Source organism: Giraffa tippelskirchi, chromosome 4, assembly GCF_054371585.1.
Source record: "Giraffa tippelskirchi isolate mGirTip1 chromosome 4, T2T-mGirTip1v1.2.pri, whole genome shotgun sequence".
NCBI classification, from domain to species: Eukaryota; Metazoa; Chordata; class Mammalia; order Artiodactyla; family Giraffidae; genus Giraffa; species Giraffa tippelskirchi.
The window spans coordinates 73,296,877-73,318,924 of NC_137278.1; the positions used below are offsets into that span (position 1 = coordinate 73,296,877).

The following is a 22,048-nucleotide window of genomic DNA, read 5'->3' on the forward strand; positions in this document are numbered from 1 at the left end:
GAGCTGCAGGAGTTGCTTGTATATTTTTGAGATTAATTGTTTGTCTGTTGCTTCGTTTGCTATTATTTTCTCCCATTCTGAAGGCTGTCTTTTCACCTTGCTTATAGTTTCCTTTGTTGTGCAAAAGCTTTTAATTTTAATTAAGTCCCATTTGTTTATTTTTGCTTTTATTTCCAATATTCTGGGAGGTGGGTCATAGAGGATCCTTCTGTGGTTATGTTGGAGAGTGTTTTGCCTGTGTTTTCCTCTAGGAGTTTTATAGTTTCTAGTCTTACATTTAGATCTTTAATCCATTTTGAGTTTATTTTTGTGTATGGTGTTAGAAAGTGTTCTAGTTTCATTCTATTACAAGTGGCTGACCAGTTTTCCCAGCACCACTTGTTAAAGAGATTGTCTTTTCTCCATTGTATATTCTTGCCTCCTTTGTCAAAGATAAGGTGTCCATAGGTGCATGGATTTATCTCTGGGCTTTCTATTTTGTTCCATTGATCTATATTTCTGTCCTTGTGCCAGTATCATACTGTCTTGATGACTGTGGCTTTGTAGTAGAGCCTGAAGTCAGGCAGGTTGATTCCTCCAGTTCCATTCTTCTTTCTCAGGATTGCTTTGGCTATTCGAGGTTTTTTGTATTTCCATACATATTGTGAAATTATTTGTTCTAGTTCTCTGAAGAATACCATTGGAAGCTTGATAGGGATTGCATTGAATCTATAGATTGCTTTGAGTAGTATACTCATTTTCACTGTATTGATTCTTCCAATCCATCCATGAACATGGTATATTTCTCCATCTATTTGTGTCCTCTTTGATTTCTTTCACCAGTGTTTTATAGTTTTCTATATATAGGTATTTTGTTTCTTTAGGTAGATATATTCCTAAGTATTTTATTCTTTTTGTTGAGATGGTGAATAGAATTGTATCCTTAATTTCTCTTTCTGTTTTCTCGTTGTTAGTGTATAGGAATGCAAGGGATTTCTGTGTGTTAATTTGATATCCTGCAACTTTACTATATTCATTGATTAGCTCTAGTAATTTTCTGGTGGAGTCTTTAGGGTTTTCTATGTAGAGGATCATGTCATCTGCAAACAGTGAGAGTTTTACTTCTTCTTTTCCAATCTGGATTCCTTTTATTTCTTTTTCTGCTCTGATTGCTGTGGCCAAAACTTCCAAAACTATGGTGAATAGTAGTGGTGAGAGTGGGCACCCTTGTCTTATTCCTGACTTTAGGGGAAATGCTTTCAGTTTTTCACCATTTAGGATAATGTTTGCTGTGGGTTTGTCATATATAGCTCTTATTATGTTGAGGTATGTTCCTTCTATTCCTGCTTTTTTGGAGGGTTTTTATCGTAAATGGATGTTGAATTTTGTTGAAGGCTTTCTCTGCATCTATTGAAATAATCATATGGTTTTTATTTTTCAATTTGTTTATGTGGTGTATTAGATTGATTGATTTGTGGATATTGAAGAATCCTTGCATCCCTGGGATAAAGCCCACTTGGTCATGATGTAGGATCTTTTTAATACGTTGTTGGATTCTGTTTGCTAGGATTTTGTTAAGGATTTTTGCATCTATGTTCATCAGTGATATTGGCCTGTAGTTTTCTTTTTTTGTGGCATCTTTGTCAGGTTTTGGTATTAGGGTGATGGTGGCCTCATAGAATGAGTTTGGAAGTTTACCTTCCTCTGCAATTTTCTGGAAGTTTGAGTAGGATAGGTGTTAGCTCTTCTCTAAATTTTTGGTAGAATTCAGCTGTGAAGCCATCTGGTCCTGGGCTTTTGTTTGCTGGAAGATTTCTGATTACAGTTTCAATTTCCATGCTTGTGATGGGTCTGTTGAGATTTTCTATTTCTTCCTGGTTCAGTTTTGGGAAGTCGTACTTTTCTAAGAATTTATCCATTTCTTCCAAGTTGTCCATTTTATTTGCATATAGTTGCTGATAATAGTCTCTTATGATCCTTTGTATTTCTGTGTTGTCTGTTGTGATCTCTCCATTTTCATTTCTAATTTTGTTGATTTGATTCTTCTCCCTTTGTTTCTTGATGAGTCTGGCTAATGGCTTGTCAATTTTATTTATCTTCTCAAAGAACCAGCTTTTGGCTTTGTTGATTTTTGCTATGGTCTCTTTTATTTCTTTTGCATTTATTTCTGCCCTAATTTTTAAGATTTCTTTCCTTCTACTAACCCTGGGGTTCTTCATTTCTTCCTTTTCTAGTTGCTTTAGGTATAGAGTTAGGTTATTTATTTGGCTTTTTTCTTGTTTCTTGAGGTGAGCCTGTATTCCTATGAATCTTCCCCTTAGCACTACTTTTACAGAGTCCCATAGATTTTGGGTTGTTGTGTTTTCATTTTCGTACATTTCTATGCATATTTTGATTTCTTCTGTGATTTGTTGGTTATTCAGAAGCGTGTTGTTCAGCCTCCATATGTTGGAGTTTTTAATTGTTTTTCTCCTGTAATTGACATCTAATCTTACTGCATTGTGGTCAGAAAAGATGCTTGGAATGATTTCAATTTTTTAAAATTTATCCCACTTTATTCTTTTGCATGTGGCTTCCCGGTCGTCCTAGCATCATTTGTTGAAAAGCCGTTTATCCCTCTGAGTGATCTTGGCACCTCTGTTGAAAATCAGTTGTTCATAAGCACATGATTCCATTTCTGGACTTTCAGCTCTTATTCCATTAATGTATATTCTGATGCCAGTACAACACCGTCTTGATTAGCTGGTAGATACTTGAGGGGTGTGCATGTTTTATGTATTCATACTCTGCTCAGTTCAACTGGGTGCAGTTTTTGTGTTCACTCAGTGTTTCTCACAGACAAAATCACTCCTATTGTTCTTTAATATATCAATCAAATTGGAATAAATTCAAATTTTCAAAACAAGCATTATAGCAGAACTGACTATATATAAATTCCTAATATTTTAAAATTGAAAAAAGTCAAACTTTAAAACTGAAGGGAAACAAAGTAACTGCTCTTAGTTTCTCGTAGTAATTTATCATGAACTTATTATATAGACATTTTCTGAGCCTCTTTCTTTTGATAATTAATTTTTTTGAAGTACAGTTGTATTATATGTTATATATTACAAGTGTACAGAACAGTATAGTGATACACAATTTTTAAAGATTATACTCCATTTGCAGTTATAAAATATTGGTTGTATTCCCCATGTTGTACAGTATATCCTTGTAGCTTATTTTGTACATAATAGTTTGTACCTCTTAATTCCCTGCCCCTGTATTGCCCCTCCCACCCTGAGATTGAGTGAGATTATGAAATAGTAAGTGCTCAAGAAATGTTTGTCAACTGGATTAACAATTGTCAGGAGACATTTTTATACTTCATACTCCCGATCCTGACTGCCATTTGTCTTAGTACTTTTCTTGGTTTAGGTAACAGACCAAGGAGTGCTGAGCACAGCCACAGGGAAGGAGGAATGGTTTTTACAGTACATTTAATGTAAAGTTGGTTTGAACTTTGTCGTGGGGAACTTAAGTCTTCATGTTTCTACCATACATTAGTGATATTTCAGTTTCCTCCTATCACTTCCCTATCACTTTTATCACACTTCAAGGATTTAGTATAAATATGTCACATGTCCAATTTTGAATGAAGTAGGAAATAATCTGATACAGTAACTTGTTTAATGTTAGAGTTAGCTTTAAATGTTCACTTTTATGCCAAAAATTTTAAAAATTCAAAGATCTGGTGATTCTGCAGTGATAGTATGAAATACCTAAGAAAAACAATGACTTGTGTGTTATTTTGAAATTATTTGAATATATTAACATTATTTATATTGAGTCACAACTTTAATTTAAAATAATGTTATTATAATTTAAGGAGGTTATATAGAACGTATGAATAATACTTTTCTTCCTATCCAGTAATCATTTTCAACAGAAATTAAAGTTCTGATTTGAAGTACTTATGCTATAGTTCTAATTCACTGAAAATATTTAAAATACCTTAAAGTACTGATTGAAGATTTTAGAACTTTAAATTTTTATCATTCATCCCGTGTTTTAGTATACAAAACATAGTAGAACAGTAGAGTTTTTTCCTTTTGTTTTGCTTATTTAAAGTTGGCTCTTGTATTATTTTTGAAATATAACTAATTCAGGTGTTCAGTATGAATGGCTCAGTTTTGAATTGGGCTGACATCTTGTTCAGTATTGAATCAATATTTTGTACTATTTTTAAGTGAAATATCATTATATCCTAATTTTTAGTGTATTTATTTGCATGTTTAACACTGAGTAGATGATAATCAAATAAAGACTGAAGACACCAAAGCTCTGAATTTGAGAACTATGTAGGAGATGCATCCCAAGAGTAAACGGCCAGTTCTGACACTATTCAGATTGAATATGTAGTTAAATGACACTGTTTTAACAAGACTTTCTCTTAAAGTCATGTAAAGTTATTGTAAATTTTTTTTTTTAAATGCTATTTTAAAGAAGCTTGAAGATAGAAAAGTCATTTGGTTTCCTAAGAAATTCTAGCAACTTCTTTTTGATATACTTTATTACTGAATATACTCAATTTGTACTAGTTTACTTCAATTTGTTGCTTTGGTGTTGTAATTATTGTGGGGCCATTTTTTTTTTTTTTTCCATTTGTTGACTTCCTTACAAAGGAAAATAGTAATTTGACTATCTGCATCCTATATTTTTCATTCAAGTTTGCTTTTTCTTTTATCAGTTTATTTTATGCTTTTACTTGAATGTTTCAGAATCTGATCACTTTTCGTGAAATGAAAAAATTTAATTTCTGAATATGTTCCTGAATCTGTGATTATCTTGCCAAGGTAGAGACGGCCTATAAGCCCTATTTGTATAGTGAAAACAATAGGCCTCTTTTTGCCATCTTTGTGTTGAAATGGACTTTATATTGAAAAAACCACTGTGGACATTAAAAGTGAAAGGATGGTGAATGACCAACTTTTTTTTTTTTTTAATAAATTTATTTATTTTAGTTGGGGGCTAATTACTTTACAATATGGTAGTAGTTTTTGCCGTACATTGACATGAATCAGCCATGGGTTTACATGTGTTCCCCATCCTGAACCCCCCTCCCACCTCCCTCCCCATCCCATCCCTCTGGGTCATCCCATTGCCCCAGCCCTGAGCATTTGTCTCATGCATCGAACATGGAATGGTGTTCTGTTTCACTTATGATAATATACATGTTTCAATGCTATTGTCCCAAAATGTCCCACCCTCACCTTCTCCCTCAGAGTCCATAAGACTGTTCTATGCATCTGTGTCTTTTATTCTGTCTCACGTATAGGATTATCGTTACCATCTTTCAAATTCCATGTATATGCATTAGTATACTGTATTGGTGTTTTTCTTTCTGGCTTACATCACTCTGTATAATGGGCTCCAGTTTCATCCATCTCGATAGAACTGATTCAAATGTATTTTTTTAATGGCTGGGTAATATTCCATTGTGTATATGTACCACAGCTTCCTTATCCATTTGTCTGCTGATGGATATCTAGGTTGCTTCCATAGAATGACCAACTTTTATATGTATTAAAATTAGGTAATTTAGTCTTACTGTGGGTACAAAAATTTAGTAGCAAAGAAGCATTGGTTTTAATATTTATTCAGTGGGGGAAGGGGAAAGTTTATGTAAGACTTCTGTAAGTATCTTTAGCCACTAGGAGGAGTTGTTTAGTGCCTCTTTTTTAGATAGAGATCAACAGTTAAAAAGATCACCTTTATCTAAACAAGCACTGTTCTGATGACATCCTGTCTGAGCCATAGTATTTATTGTTAACTATCTCAGATAACTAATACAGTGTCCGGAACATAGATAGTAGGTGTTTGAAATGGTTTATGTATTTCAATTAAGATTTGATAAAATGAATTTCAATGGAGTCAAATAATGTGGACATTTATGTAGAACTCACTGTCATGAAGACTGATCTGTAATATTTAGTCACTTTTAAGTTTGTTTATAGAATAGTGCACTATGTATTCTATTCTCAATCATATATATATATATCAGTTCAGTTCAGTTGCTCAGTCGTCTCTGACTCTTTGCGACCCCCTGAATTGCAGCACTCCAGGCCTCTCTGTCCATCACCAACTCCCGGAGTCTACCCAAACCCGTGTCCATCGAGTCAGTGACGCCATCCAACCATCTCATCCTCTGTCGTCCCCTTCTCCTCCTGCCCCCAATCCTACCCAGCATTAGGGTCTTTTCCAAAGAGTCAACTCTTTGCATGAGGTGGCCAAACTATTGGAATTTCAGCTTCAACATCAGTCCTTCCAATGAACACCCAGGATTGATCTCCTTTAGGATGGATTGATTGGATCTCCTTGCAGTCCAAGGGACTCTCAAGAGTCTTCTCCAACACCACAGTTCAAAAGCATCAATTCTTCGGCGCTCAGCTTTCTTCACCGTCCAACTCTCACATCCATACATGACCACTGGAAAAACCATAGCCTTGACTAGACAGACTTTTGTTGGCAAAGTAATGTCTCTGCTTTTAAATATGCTATCTAGGTTGGCCATAACCTTCCTTCCAAGTAGTAAGCGTCTTTTAACTTCATGGCTTCAATCACCATCAGCAGTGATTTTGGAACCCCGAAAAATAAAGTCTGACACTGTTTCCACTGTTTCCCCATCTATTTCCCATGGAGTGATGGGACCAGATGCCATGATCTTAGTTTTCTGAACGTTGAGCTTTAAGCCAACTTTTTCACTCTCCTCTTTCACTTTCATCAAGAGGCTCTTTAGTTCTTCTTCACTTTCTGCCATAAGGGTGGCGTCATCTGCATATCTGAGGTTATTGATATTTCTCCCGGCAATCTTGATTCCAGCTTGTGTTTCTTCCAGCCCAGCGTTTCTCACGATGTACTCTGCATATATATATAAAACTTAACTATGAAGAAATTAGCCATTAACCATTGAATTCCAATGGCTTTATTGTGGAAATTTATAAAATGAAAATAAATCAATGTCAGTGCTGCTATAAATCAATGAATAGAAAGGAATTTATGCTTTTTGTTTTTTACAAAAGAATATTAGAAAAATTCAAATAATAGAAAAATATCAAAAGTTAAAGATCTTGGAATGCTATGTAAAGAACAGCCGTTACTAACAGATTTTATATGTTCCAGATTTTATCTATGCAAAAATATATGTAATTTAAAAACAAGACTGGTTATACTAGTCACTGCTTTATAATTTGCTTTGCTTTATCACTTATTGGGCTGCTGGGAAATGGCAGCAACTTCTCTTCTTTCCTTAAATCTTCCTAAACTAATCATTGGGAAAGAATGGGATCACCATGATTTAATCAGCCTAATCATCAGAGATGAGATGAATGTTGGCAACTAATCATCATTATAAATATTCCATGTACCATGATTTAGCTAATTTACTATTGAGGGTTATTATCAAATTTTCATGATATAAATAATGTTGTTATGAACATCTTTGTACCATATAATTTTGTAAACTTGTACACTGATTTCCGGAGAAGGCAATGGCACCCCACTCCAGTACTCTTGCCTGGAGAATCCCAGGGACGGAGGAGCCTGGTGGACTGCCGTCTATGGGGTCGCACAGAGTCGGACACGACTGAAGCGACTTAGCAGCAGCAGCAGCAGCAGCACACTGATTTCTGTATACCAGATTTCTGGAGTAGAATTCCTAGGTCAAAAGAAGTTGATAGACATCACCAAATTAAAATTTTAATTTGAAATATACACACACACACACATATAGTTTATTATTTTATACACACACACACACACACACACACATATACATACATATATATATAGCTTCCCAGGTGGCACAGTGGTAAAGAATTGCCCACCAATGCAGGAGACCCAGGTTCAATATCTGGGTTGGGAAGACCCCCTGGAGTAGAAAGTGGCAACCCACTCCAGTATTCTTGCCTGGAAAATTCCATGGACAGTGGAGGCTGGCGGGCTACAGTCCATGGGGTCGCAAAGAGTTGTACACATTATCTGAGCACATCTGACCTCACATCACACAACTGAGCACACACATCATCATCAAAACTCACACACACACAAACACATACACCTCAACAGAGTGCCAGTTGCCCTGAGTCCCCATCAGTGCTGTTTAGACTCCTTGTCAGTCTCCCAGGGCTGCTGCCTACTGGGTTTTACCCAGGAAGCAGACTGTTCTAATATAGTTTCATCTGATTCCTAATGGGATGCATAAGCCCTGGTCAAAAATTTTTTTAATTTCTAGAACCACCATTCATTAAATTTCAGCTGAATATTTCTGATTAAATTGCAAAGACACCATTTCCCTTGCCTTGGCTCTCTGCCTCCATTCTTTCCTTCTGCCTCATGTCACCAAAAATTTGATAGAAAAGAACATCCAGTCCTCAAAATGCAACTTCAAGACACGAAAAATTGATACCGGTTAAGATGGGAAGGCAGCTTCAAGTAGTGTATTCATTTTATCCAAGCAAATGGGTAGTTTGGGCAGCCTGACATATGAAGCATAGGCAAGTTGAAAAGAAATGACAACGCCTAAAAACAAACTATAGAAGAAGAAAAAGGCATGTAGAAGATAAGGAACTCAGCCTGGAAGAAAATGCTACCCAAGGAACAAAAACAAAAAAGCTCCACACAGTTTACCACAGAAAAAAATGTTATTAAGGGTATTAATGCAATAAAATAAGAGCTCACAGATGAGATAATTAAAGAAAATGAGGTGGAGAAGGAAATTGAAAAATTAATGAAATAAATTGAGACTCCAGATCATACTATTAGATCATAAATTAGAAACATAGATAATAGAAGATCAAGTTGTAGCAGCAAGAAAGGTTTGAGGTAATCAAAATGAATGAAGACTAACAGGCATTGGGAAGAATAAAGCAATTAGAGAAGAAATGATAAATATAGAGAACACACAAAGGAGATCAACTTAAGACAAGTTAGTGCCCCTAAAATACAAAGCAAAAAATAATTCAAAGATATGATAGAAGACAGTTTCCCCAGATGAAGGAATTACTGAGTTCGTATATAAGGGGGCTTACTATATCAAGAAAATAATTGAATGAGTTGAAGTTCAGAACAGAATATAAATACTGTATAAATATCATAGTGATGGAAGTTATACATTGGGTGAAGGAAAGATGGAGAAAGATGCACCCCCAACCACTCTGGCTACCCCCAGATCCTGAGCCTAGTTGCTACAACCTCTTCAGGAAGGCTTAAACAAAATTCTACATACTAAGCAATGAGTCTTTACCTTATGCCTAGTCCTTTTTATCTTCTGGGCCCAGAACACTGACAGGCAGGCTTATACCGTCTAGGCAGAATACCGAAATGATTTCTCTCTGGGAAAAATGGTACCAAAACACCTATAGATACTGACATTTGAGATTTCTCTTAACAGGCAGGGTTCCTACCCAGTTCCTGAAACAGTGAAGCCCATCAGTTGAATCATGCTACTCGTGGACAGTGATCATCCAGCCAGCTGTTTAGAGTTTCACTTTTTTGTTGTCTTTTTAAAAAGCACATTATTGAGATATAACTTCAAGCCATAAAACTCACCCATTTAAAGCGTACAGTTCAAGGGAATTTCCCTGGTGGTGAGGTGGTTAAGACTCCATGCTTCCACTGCAGGGGACAGAGGTTCAGTCCCTGGTTGGGTAACTAAGATCCCACATAACGGCCAAAAAATAAAACAATAAAATGTGTAACTCGACAGTTTTTTTGTGTAGGTACTGTTTTGTGATCGTCAGCACAATCTAAGAACATTTCATCACGCAAAAGAAATTCCTGTTAGCAGTCATTCTCCATTCCCACCCTTCTCTCCCTCCCACCCCCTTACCCTCCATCTCAGGAAAACACTAAAGTACTTTCTGTCTCTATAAATTTGCCTTTTCTGGACATTTCATATTATAGTGTTTTACATTTAAGTAGAATGGTAACTGAAGAGTTACTAGACATTTGAAGAACACCTCTAAGCTGAAAACCAGAAATGCAAACAACAAAAAAGAAACTCAGTGGAAATAAAAGCAGTGTAAGAACCAGAAGATAACTTTAAAAAATGTATATTTTTACATCCATAAACATGAATAGGAGGTAATCAAAGGAAATATTCAGAGAAGAAAGCTTCTTGGGAATTAAAAAATTCAACAGAAGTGGGGACAAAGTTGAAAAGATCTTTTAGTCAAACAGAAGGGCAAAGATATGGGAAATGAGTTAAAAAGTAAGATTAGAGAATTAATTCATAATGATAGTATCCCCAGCAAAAGAGTAAGAAAAACACAATTCTTAAGGGATCTGGGCATCAAAAGGCAAGTCTTTAAATAAATGAAAATTTCAAGAACTAAAAACCTGAGAGTCTAAATTAAGAAAGCCCATGTGTATTTCTGGCATTATGGACGAAAAGACCCACTCCAAGACATAGTAATGTGAAATTTTAATAACAAGAAATAAAGAGATGATTCTAAAGGCTCCCAGACAGGATGGTGGGAGGGTGGGGTGTAGAGAACATGTTACTTGCAGAGAACTGGGAGCCAGATGGCCCTGAACTTCTCAAGCAGGAATCAGAAAATAATGGAGCAATGCCTTCAACATTCTGAGACAAAATGATTGCCTACAATTATAGTAAAGGCACTGTCAGACCTTAAATGTCTCTAAAATCTGTTTTCCCCCTACATTTCCTCAGGAATATATTAAAGGATGTGCTTTAAAAAAAGGGGGAAATAGAAAAAGTCTTGGAATTCAGGAAAATGGAAACCCAGGCGCACTGAGAGAGGCAAAGGGAATTCACGAGATGGTGTAGGGCACTCACAGGAACACAGTTGTGCCTAAGGCTTAGACAGCAAGCAGTCCAGTTTAGAGCAGGTGAGGTGACCCCACAAAAGATAGAGAGAGGGGGAGACCAGAGAGGGGGAGCACCAACAAGCATTTAGAGGTGATGTTTGGTTTCCTTGGAATATTTGAGAATGACTTAGTGACAGATACGTAAACAAATGGTAAAGAAGAGGCATTCTTAATATCCAAAGAAAATTAAAATTTTACTCTAAGAAAGAGTTTAATTATGGTTAGCTGTGTGCTTCAGCTGTGATGAATATTTCCATAATCATAATAATGTAGGTACAGCTGAGAGGAGGAGATATTACCATCAAAGAGGATAAAGAGTCATAGAGAAATGTGCATGTGGGGATGGGAGGCTTGTGGGTGAAGAGTTCTAAGTCCTCTTCTTCCACTGTAGAGAGCAGAAAGTAACTAAATCTTGAAAAACTATACATGTATGTTCTTTTAAGTATGAGGTACATGGAAGAAACAGTGAAGCACTGAAACTATCTGCTTTAGAAGCTGAAATCAGGAGTGAGGAGGGATCAGAGAGGGGTTATTATTAGTCTAAATGTGATCTTTGATTTTAAAGATATTTATATATTTTTTTTGATAAATTTTTAATTTTAAAAAGATAGGCTACAGATTTCATCTAATTTTTAAACTAGGTCTTGGTTCCCCGTTTGTTGTATGTAAGATCGTAAACACTCTTCATACATCAAACAGACAAAATAGAGGACAACCTCTTGGATATTTGCCCTTATTTTAACAAATATAAGATGACCACAAGTGTGCTTATAACAATGAAAAAAAAAGTGTGAAGACATGGATCTTGCCCCTTAGCCCAAGGAACTTGGAGCTTAGATTAGACATGTACATAAATCTTATTAGACTTACCTCATATTGCTGACTGGATTTGAAGCCTTCAGAGACTTCTTTTGACTTAAAAAATTTGACTTTTAAGGCTTTTATAAAATCCTAACCCTAAATTTACCACAGTGAGATACCACTTCACCACTCACTAAGATGGCTATAATCAGTAGTAGCAAGTGTTAGTGAGGATCTGGAAAGTGGAACCCACATACACTGCTGATGGGAATAGAAAATAGCTCAGCTGCTTTGGAGGATAGTCTGGCAGTTCCTCAAAAGGTTAAGCACAGAGTTATCAGCAAGTCTATTCCTTAGTATATCCCCAAGAAAAACATATGTTCACACAAAACTTATACATAAATGTTTATAGTAGCATATATATATAGTAATAGCCAAAAAGTCAAAATGACCCAGGTGTCCATCAACTAATGTGTAGAAAAAATAAAATGTGATATATCCGTATAACAAAATATTATTTGGCAATGAAAGGGAATGACATTTTTATGTGCTACAAAATTGATGAACCTTGGAAACTACGCTAAGTGAAATAATCCAGTCATAGAAGACCACACATTGATTTCATTTGCCTGAAATGTTCAGAATAGGCAAATCCATAGAGACAAAAAGTAGATTAGTGATCTAGAGAGAAGGGGAAATTGGGAGTGACTGCTAATGTAAAGGGTTTTGTTTTGTGGGTGATGATTGTGCAATTCTGTTAATATACTAACAACATTGAATTGTGCACTTTAAGTGAATCGTATGGCTGGAAAAGTTTTCTCTGTAGCATTTTTTTCTTTTTTTTTTTTTTTACTGTATTCAGTAAAGCCATTATTTTTTTAAAAAATCCTACTGTAACCTACTTTTCCAGTGTTGTTACCCATTCTTCCACTTGGGCTCAACCAATTTTACTTACGTTCTCTTAACCTATAGTATACCTCTTTCTCCATTTCTTTAAGATCAAATACTGCTCATTCTTCCAAATTCAGCTGAACTTCCTCTTTCATAAAAAAAAGAAAGTAGCAGAAAGTAAACTCTGCTCTCAACTTTTGTATCTCTCGGCAAATCACTTTACACATTGCAATACAAAGAGGTGTGTGTTTTAGTGAAAGGTAGTCAACATTTCTCAGCGACATAAAGTAAAAAATTACATTAGACAAACCTTTAAGTTGGCCTGAATCGTACATTTCTCTCTTTACATTCAACTCATCAGTTTTTTCACCTCTAAGACTGGAATAGATCTCTGTTCTGTTGAATGTTAGTTGAAGAAATTGACTTTTATTTTTAAGTGTTACACAAAATAGAATAGAACAATTAAGCGCAACAAATAACACAGATTTAGATGTATGGGGATTGCCTCCAATCTTCTTCCAGCCCTAGTTTTCAATAGAAACAGGCTGAAGCTCTTAACTCGTGTAGGTGAGGGAAAGGTAGTAATGAGATGGATGGATGATGGGACGTTGGTTTATGGACTGGCTTGTCATTCTGGATGGTTTTAATTCAGTGTACGTTTTGTGTATAGTAATTAGCCTGTTTCTAAAGCAGTCATCTAACAAAGCAAATGTTTCCCCCCTTTACCACACTAACAGAAGAAACTGCTTTTCATAAACTTCAGAATAACTAAACACTGCATTTGAAACAGTTGAATATTTGGACTCCAGTTACTGCGTTTTGGGGGAGTGGTTTACTCCACTGTAGTAAGATTCTTATTCCACCCAGCTAAGTAATCACATTAGGGGCAGACTGAAGCCAAGACTTACTAAGAGACAGGCAGAGTTATCTCTTTCTACCTTTACACTATAAGATGTGCACTTAATAAATAAGAATGGTAGGCCAAATCATTGGATCTTTTGTAATATTTTGTTCTCATTCTCTACTCCTTCCCCGCCAAATAGAGTTGATTTTCTTAAATGAAATGTGCCATAAGGGACTAGTTGAATAAATGTGCTTCCTTGGTACAATGGAATACTAGTAAAACTGTTAACAGGGGGAGGCACACAGCAAAACCGTGTTTATGACATGGTACTTTTGAGTTTTGTTTTGAAGGGTTTATGCATACATGTGTGCATATAAGCAGATGTGCATATATCATTCTAAACAAAATTGTGTGGTTTTGTGTGTATAAAATATTTCTGGAAGGATATGTACTAAGTTAGTAATAGTTACTTCTGGGAAAAGGAACCAAAGTTGATAAAGGTGAGAAGAGGACTTAGCATTCATTGCAAATACTCTCTTGTATTGTTTGACTTTCAGTATGTGTATATGTTACTTTTCCAGCTGAAAACCACTTATAGCTTCTTGCCAATTAATTGTTAATGATTCATGGCCAATATTTATGTGTCAATTTTAGATGCTTATTTGAAATGAACAGAATACGTACATATGTGTGGTGTTAATGTGTGCTATTCGTTTGATTTCCCAGCAGCTGAGATCTGTTCCACCAATGATTTATATATTTGTGTTTTACAGAGTTACGTCCGTTTGGGAGAATAGTCTTCAGATCACTACAATTTCTAGTTTTGTAGGAATATGGCTTGGAGCCTTTCCTATTCCACTCGATTGGGGAAGACCATGGCAGGTTGGTTTCAACTCCTTAAAGCAGCAAAGTAAATATTTGTACCGTGAGGGTAAAACTGATGATGCCAACAAGTGTATATATAAATTGTTCCATTGTTCAGTTAAATAGGGACGTCGGTTCCCTCTTCACTGTAATCTGGGTGACTTATTGGGGCCTCAGTGCTACAGGTATCCAGATTAGCCTGTTTCTGTCTTCCAGCACTATTTTAGCATATAGCAAAGTCGATTTTGAAATAAGTGTTTGTGAAATTAGAGGAAACTTATAAACATCAGATTTTTCATTTTCTGTCACAATAGAGTATAGCTAATAAGCTAGGAGAAGCACTGTAAGTATTCTTTTTATCCGCATTTTACAGATGAGAAAACTGATACCTAGAGGACTTGTGATATTTCCAAGGTCACTGAGCTAGTGATGAATACATCTTTGTCGTAATTTTAATGGCTTTGTAGTAAATCATTATATAGTTATTCTAAAATTTAACAAATTCGCTATTGATCATTTAAATTACTGCTAATAATTTACCATTTTTACTATGTTACTGTTATAAACAATGTTATGATAAAGATCTTTTAATCTGTATCTTAATGGATGTTTCCAATTATCAAGATAATTTCCCCCAAATCAATTTTAGTATTAAAATGTAAATATACTTTCTTTTTCCAAAATGAGAATTTTTCTCTTGATTACAAAGACAGTGTACATTTATTTAGAAAACTTCAGCAGTACTAATAATTATAAAAAGTAAGTAAAAATTATCAAATATCTAGCCATCCAGAGGCAACTCCCATTTGTGTTTTGGTGACAATCTTTGCAGCTCTCTCTTTGTATAACTAACTATTCATAGTACACATATTATTTCTAATCTGTTTTTTTCCCCTTCAGCAGTATATTATGGAACTCATTCCATGTCTGTGAAAAGTTGCATAGGTGTAATGCTGTATTATTTGGGTAAAATCATATATGAATTTGTTATGAATGGATATTTAGATTATTTACAGTTTTCACTATTATTAATTATCATGATTATGGTAAAACATACATCCTTGCAGTTTTGTCCAATTATCTCCTTAAATTTTTCTTAGTTTGTCCAGTTTTCTCTTTAAAATAAATTCCTAGGTAATGAATCTCTGATATGTGTCTCACTTTCCAAAGTCCATTGAGGGAGCTGGATTGTATGTCTTGCACTTAACTGCCTACTTTTTAAGTCCATTCTTTGTGGTTTCTATTAGATGTTGTGTCTCCCGAACAAATGAGTTGTTGTTTTACATTCAGTAAGTCTGGTAGGTTTGCCCTTCCCTGTAATAGTTCTTCACCTACTTATATGTTATAGAAATCCCTGGAGGTTTGGCATGTGTGGTGTCACTGATACCATTCCCAAGGCTATAGTATTAATAAAGGTTTCTTTTATATTCTCTTGGCCATCTCAGTGATTGCTAGAAAATAGAGATTCATTTGTACTCAAGTTACCATCTTATGAAACTTAATTTCATTCAATAGTGTCATAATTTCTAAATTGGAGGACAATCAAAATCACTGAAAAGTATACATAGGAAATTGTGTTTTAATCCCTTTTTTCAGATATATGAAATTAAACCTAATACAAAGTATCAATATATAATGCACCATGGGCCATCAGCTTATGAGTTGGTAAGGTAACATGTAATTAGCTTGTTAGTTTGCATATAGATGGAATATTTTGGAGTGTAAAAGTTTTATATCTTGTTGTTGTTCAGTCACTAAGTCGTGTCCAAGTCTTTGCGATCCCATAGACTACAGCACACCAGGCTTCCTTGTCTTTCACCATCTCCTGGAGTTTGCTCAGACTCATGTCCATTGAGTCAGTGATGCCATCCAACTATCTCATCCTCTGTTGCCCCCTTTTTCTCCTGCCCTCAATTTTTCTCAGCCTCAGGGTCTTTTCCAATGAATTGACTCTTTGCATCTTACACCTGTATAAATCATATGCAGGGACATCCCTGGTGGTTAAGTAGTTAAGACTTTGCCTTCTGGTGCAGGGGGTGTGGGTTTGATCCCTGATTAGGAAACTAAGATCCCATATACTGTGTGGTGCAGCTAAAGGTGGGGGGAACGACAGGCAAAAAAGACTATGGAGAAGTAGATGTTGAATTATGGGGAGTAGATGCATCTTTCTAAAATCTGGGTTTAGGTTTATGTAGAAAATATATATTTCAATTATTTACAATCCAATTATCCATTTTTGATTGTTTAGGCTTCTAGCTAGTGACTCTCATTTTTCTACCTCAATTCTTATTTACAGTAAGAGGTGAACCGGATCTAAATTAATGGTATCAGACTTTTTAAATTAATACAAATTTTCTATTTGAATTATTGACTTTAAAAAAAATTTCTAGCTAGCTAATTTAGTATGTAACAAATGTTGGTCTTCATTAGGAATGTTTCATTTGACTGGAATATTGCTGGTTATTTAATAATCTTTACTACTGGGTTGTTTTAAGAGTATTCCAAGTTAATGAGCCACTTATTTACTATCATCTTTCAAAATTATGATAGATATGTATTCACTATCATCTTTTAAAATTATGATAGATATGTTAGAAGTGATGCATAATTAATCATCTTTTAGTCACATAATAATTACCTGCCCCTCCCCAGTTTAGCAATTATTAACTAGTTTAGCCATTATAAACTAGAGAAACGATGTCTTTTTTTTTCACTTTTTATTTTTATCAAAGTTTTCTGTTCTGTTTTTTTCTTTGTAAACCTAACTACACAATAAGTACTCAGTGTGGCTCATGATGCTGACAGAATCTGCCAGTGAAACAATATGCCAGATAAAAGATTATGGCATTACTTCAGAATGGAGATTTTTCTAAAGTAGAATTTCAGAAGAAGATAACTTCTGTCTATACTTTATTATTTAAACTTTAATATTATAGTATTAGGAAAAGATTTTAGCTCTGTATTCCTTGTAGCCCAATAAAGATTTGATATGTTTGTGGTAAAGCAAGCTTTTCTGGGTTGTGATCTGATTTTACTTATGTTTAATAAAAATAAGTAAACTTGGAGAAGCAAGAGTATCTAGTTAAGCAATTACACTTTCTTTAAAAACACATACACACAAACCACCTCACAAAAACCTTCACATATTTTAGTTCCATTTTTCTACTTTGTACTCAATCTGACTGTGTATAAAGTGCCCAGAGGCCAAGCATAAGATTATATAATGATGTGAGTTCTGTACTGAGCAAGTTCAAGAATATTTATAGTTTTTAAATTGTTTCAAAATTTAGTGACTGGAAAGGCCCATTGAAAATATATAACCTTAATGAAAAGGTTTTTTTCACTTACTAATAGGAATTTTAAATAATTTTAAGTCATGACAAATGACAAAAGATACCAGGCATCTTTATAATTGGAGGAATCCTTCCATTTCTAGGAGGCATCAAGAGAATTTGGTGAAAGAGAATATGGTTGATGGCTGCCCACTATGTTGTTGGTCATCTTTATTGTTTTCTTTGAAAGTAATTCAAAGTCATCTTGCTTCTCTTCCCTGCCTTAATTATTACATTATAAACATTGAATTGTCCATAACCCAGACTGCCTTTTTCACTCCCAGAGAAAACTTATAGCTGCAGTAACTGACAAAATTTTTGACTATGGAAAATCTTTTTACATTATAATTTGATGCTTCCATCTGCCGTAAATATAGCAAATCAGTATTTGTTGAGTTCTTACTGTGTACAAAGTACATATTCTGTATAAGTTATAACAGAAATATTACCAGGACTGGAATTTGTTTGGTAATGATAATTTCGATCCAGATTGTGAGTTAGATTCTGATTCAGATTTAATATGCTCTAAATATTTTCAGAATATATGGTTATCAGCTTTTCATCTGGAAAATGTCTTATCAAAAATCGGCACTTCACGTTATTAAAAAAATTAGTACAAAGTTAAGAACTGTTGTTGATCATTCTAAACAAAGGAAATTTACAGGAAGTTTTTAAACCCGCATGTTTTATTAATAGGTAGACAGATAACAGGATGTTTAAGAGCTGAGGCATCAAATTACTGGGTTCAAACCCTGGCTCTGACACTTGCTAGTGAGGATTCAATAATATAATTCTAAATTACTTAGTTCAGAACCTGACAGTTAACTGTCAGTTATAACAGAAATATTACCAGGACTGGAATTTGTTTGGTAATGATAATTTCGATCCAGATTGTGAGTTAGATTCTGATTCAGATTTAATATGCTCTAAATATTTTCAGAATATATGGTTATCAGCTTTTCATCTGGAAAATGTCTTATCAAAAATCGGCACTTCACGTTATTAAAAAAATTAGTACAAAGTTAAGAACTGTTGTTGATCATTCTAAACAAAGGAAATTTACAGGAAGTTTTTAAACCCGCATGTTTTATTAATAGGTAGACAGATAACAGGATGTTTAAGAGCTGAGGCATCAAATTACTGGGTTCAAACCCTGGCTCTGACACTTGCTAGTGAGGATTCAATAATATAATTCTAAATTACTTAGTTCAGAACCTGACAGTTAACTGCTTAACTGATGTTATAGGCATTTATGACCTATAAAAGGAGTAGGTTAATGACTTTTTTCTTAGCATTCCCAAAAACCTGCCAATTCATTATTTGAATTCTCCAGAGAATGTGCATTACCTCAGCTTGTTTTATTTGTTCTGCACAATGGTCCTTAAATTGGTAGAGTGGATTGCTAACTCATCTTTTTGTTTCTTTGGTATTTGGGTATTTAGGGTATTTGGATTTCATGTAATTTTCAATCCTATCTGACATTTCAGATGGCAGTAGAAGGAAAACACAGTATCTCTTTGTTTATGTACCAGGCATGGGGCTTGGCACTGTCACAAAAGTAACTTAATCCTGGTAACCATAGTGCGAGGTAGGTTTCATCCTCATTTCTACACATAAGAGAGCCAAGTGTGAGGAGAGGAGGATGCATCTTGTTCAGCATTTCTTGACTGATTAGAGGAAGACTCAGAATCCAGCGCTCCAGGACACCATGATTCTCTTTACCCCCATTCTTCTTTAACAATGACCATGGCTTAGATTTTTTTGAAAAAGGTCAAGTAGTTATTATACTATATTTCTTTCCCCACATGAGAATCTCATTTAAATGCCATGACCACTCAGTTGGTAGTGTATATTAGACCAAAAAATTTAATATATTTGTAGAAGAGTATTTGAAGCTAATACATGAGGATTTTGTACCTAGAAAACCAACAAATACCTTTAAACTCTGGACTTCCAGTGCTACTATCTCCAAAATGGAATTGAACAGATAATCAAATCTCTTCTGAGTGTATTTGTTTCTTGTAAAGTTAAAAAGCAGAATGGATGGAGATTGTCTTTAGAACAATTTAAAATTGTTAAATATTTGTACTTATTCCCATCAGATACCAAATAAATGAGGCATTGTTGTATTTAAAAATTATTTTTTGTTGTCTCGTCTTATCAGGTTTAAAAATTAATATCTGTGAAACATATATTCATTATTAAAAGTCACAGGTGCCACAGATAATACTTGAATAAATTGATGCTGGAGATCATTAGGAAAATTAAATGAATCACAACAAATAATGGTAGAGAAAGGGATGAAGCCAAGATTATGGATTTAATTATTGAAAGAGTGCCTATTTTTAGGTTAATTGGTGTTTCTGTTACTAAAGGTCTTACACAGTGTTTTAGACAAACCAAAATAAAATATTAATTTATATGAATATGAGCTACATACTTCAAGCATGGGAAAAATACTAATACTTAGCTGATAGAAAGTGGTTTGGGATTTAAAAGGTGGGTTCATTGTAGGGCAGTGATACTGAAAATGATATGCTAGTAGGACTTGCATGTGATAGAGAAGAGTGCTGGCTAAGGTGAAACTCATTTTCATGGTCCTGGCAGGGACCTTATATCGTCACTTTGACAAGAAGTTCCAGCCCGGAGACTGTGGGCCTCTCCACAAATAGCTGTTCCCAAATCTGTGTTCTTAGTCACAGGAGAGTGGTAGAGTATACATGGCTCAGGGCAGAGTTACAACCAACTCTGAACCAACCAACTCTGAGTTACAACCAACCAGAGAAATGTATCCAGATGAGTCGATTCATCTGTTCATGTATTCTTACACCAGACAGTAGCATCTACTTTAAGGACATCTGGAAAAACACATCATTTAAAACCAAATTCAGAGGAAAATATAAATGATCATTTAAAACCAGTTGAAGTTTGAAAGTAAGTAGGTTTTGAAAGATGAATTCTATCAGCCATGCAAATGTAAATCTATGGTAAGCATGATAAACAAAACATATTAAAAAGTAGTTTGTGTGAAACTTAGAATTGCCTGGGTTTTATCTTCGTTTTTTATCTGAGTCAGTAATCCTAATGGTTGTGAGTTGTTCTAAGTGTTTCTAGGTTTTCTGATTTGAAGATAAGTCAGTTTTCCCTTGAGATCTCTCATATCACATACCTCTCCAAAAATTATATTGCAACACATTTTTTAAAGTTTGTGTTATTAAAATTTATCTAAAAAATAATCTTAGTTTACCCCTTAATTGCTTGGTTTATAGTAGGGGCTCTCAATACATAGTTTTGAATGAATAGAGCCATTCAAATGGAGACTCTTAAAAATGATAGAAATGTCTGCCATATATTGGTAGGTGTAGTTTTTTAGAAATACTTTAAAAAATAGCTTTAGAGATGGTGTATTTGAGGAATGATAGTGTTGTAGATTGTAATTACAATTTATTTCATATGTGCCTATTTAAAAATATGAACTGAAAGATTATCAGTTATAACTCATTGATTAGTCACTTGTCCTAAGTGCCAGACCTATGTTTTAGGTATGATTTTAAGTACCACATAGGACATTACCTCATTTGGACATTACAGTAACCCTGTGAGGTGAGTTTTACAGTGATCCTCGTTTTGCAGATAAGAAACCAAGGCACAGAAAGGTTAGGCGACTTGCCTAGGGTCATATTTTTGTTAACTTTTTTTTTTGAAGTATAGTTGATTTACAATGTTGTGTTACTTCCAGGTATACAGCAAAGTGATTCAGAATATATATATATACACACATAGAGAATACTATTCTCTACTACTTAGAACATGCTTTCAAACTCTGTGTATTAGTACATTTTCCTTTCCTAAAATCCCAACCCAGGGACCGAACTCCATGTCTCCTGCATCACAAGCGGATTCTTTACTGTCTGTGCTGCCAGAGAAGAAGCCCTTATAGGTTATTACCAGATACTAAATATTGTTTAGTTCTCTGTGCTATACAGCAGATTCTTGTTGTCTGTTTTATATATAGGAGTGTGTATATGTTAATGCCAAACTCCTAATTTATCCCTTTATCCCCTTTTCTCTTTGGTAACCATAAGTTTGTTTTCTATAAGACTATTTCTGTTTTATAAATAAGTTCCTTTATGTCATATCTTAGATTCCACCCAGATTAGTTTCCCAAGGTCACTTATTTAATAAATGGCAGAGTTGAGACTCAAATCCAGTCTAATACAAAATCATTGTTCTTAATCACTATTCTCTACTACTTAGAACATGCTTTCCTAAAATGTAAAGCAGAGTTTTATAGCAGTGCCTGATCAGAAGAATGTAGTGTGGTCTTCAGGTAGAAATAATGTAATTTTGAAGTGTCTTTCAAGCGGCAATAATAGTGATTATTATTTTCTAACAGAAAAACATATATCTGTATTATTTTAAAAGTTTTTTTTAAAGCTTATTAGGGTGAAATTGTTTCATTTCTAAG

General features: G+C 34.6%; 1 protein-coding gene across 2 annotated transcripts in view; it reads left to right on the forward strand.

The window, feature by feature from the left end:
• PIGF (phosphatidylinositol glycan anchor biosynthesis class F) overlaps positions 1-22,048 on the forward strand; it is a 36,267-nt gene that overhangs the window by 9,896 nt on the left and 4,323 nt on the right. For both annotated transcript variants that reach the window (XM_081592025.1, XM_081592026.1), the window contains exon 5: positions 14,158-14,266. In XM_081592025.1, the coding sequence (XP_081448151.1) occupies positions 14,158-14,266 (109 nt within the window). The remainder of the gene's footprint in view (positions 1-14,157; positions 14,267-22,048) is intronic.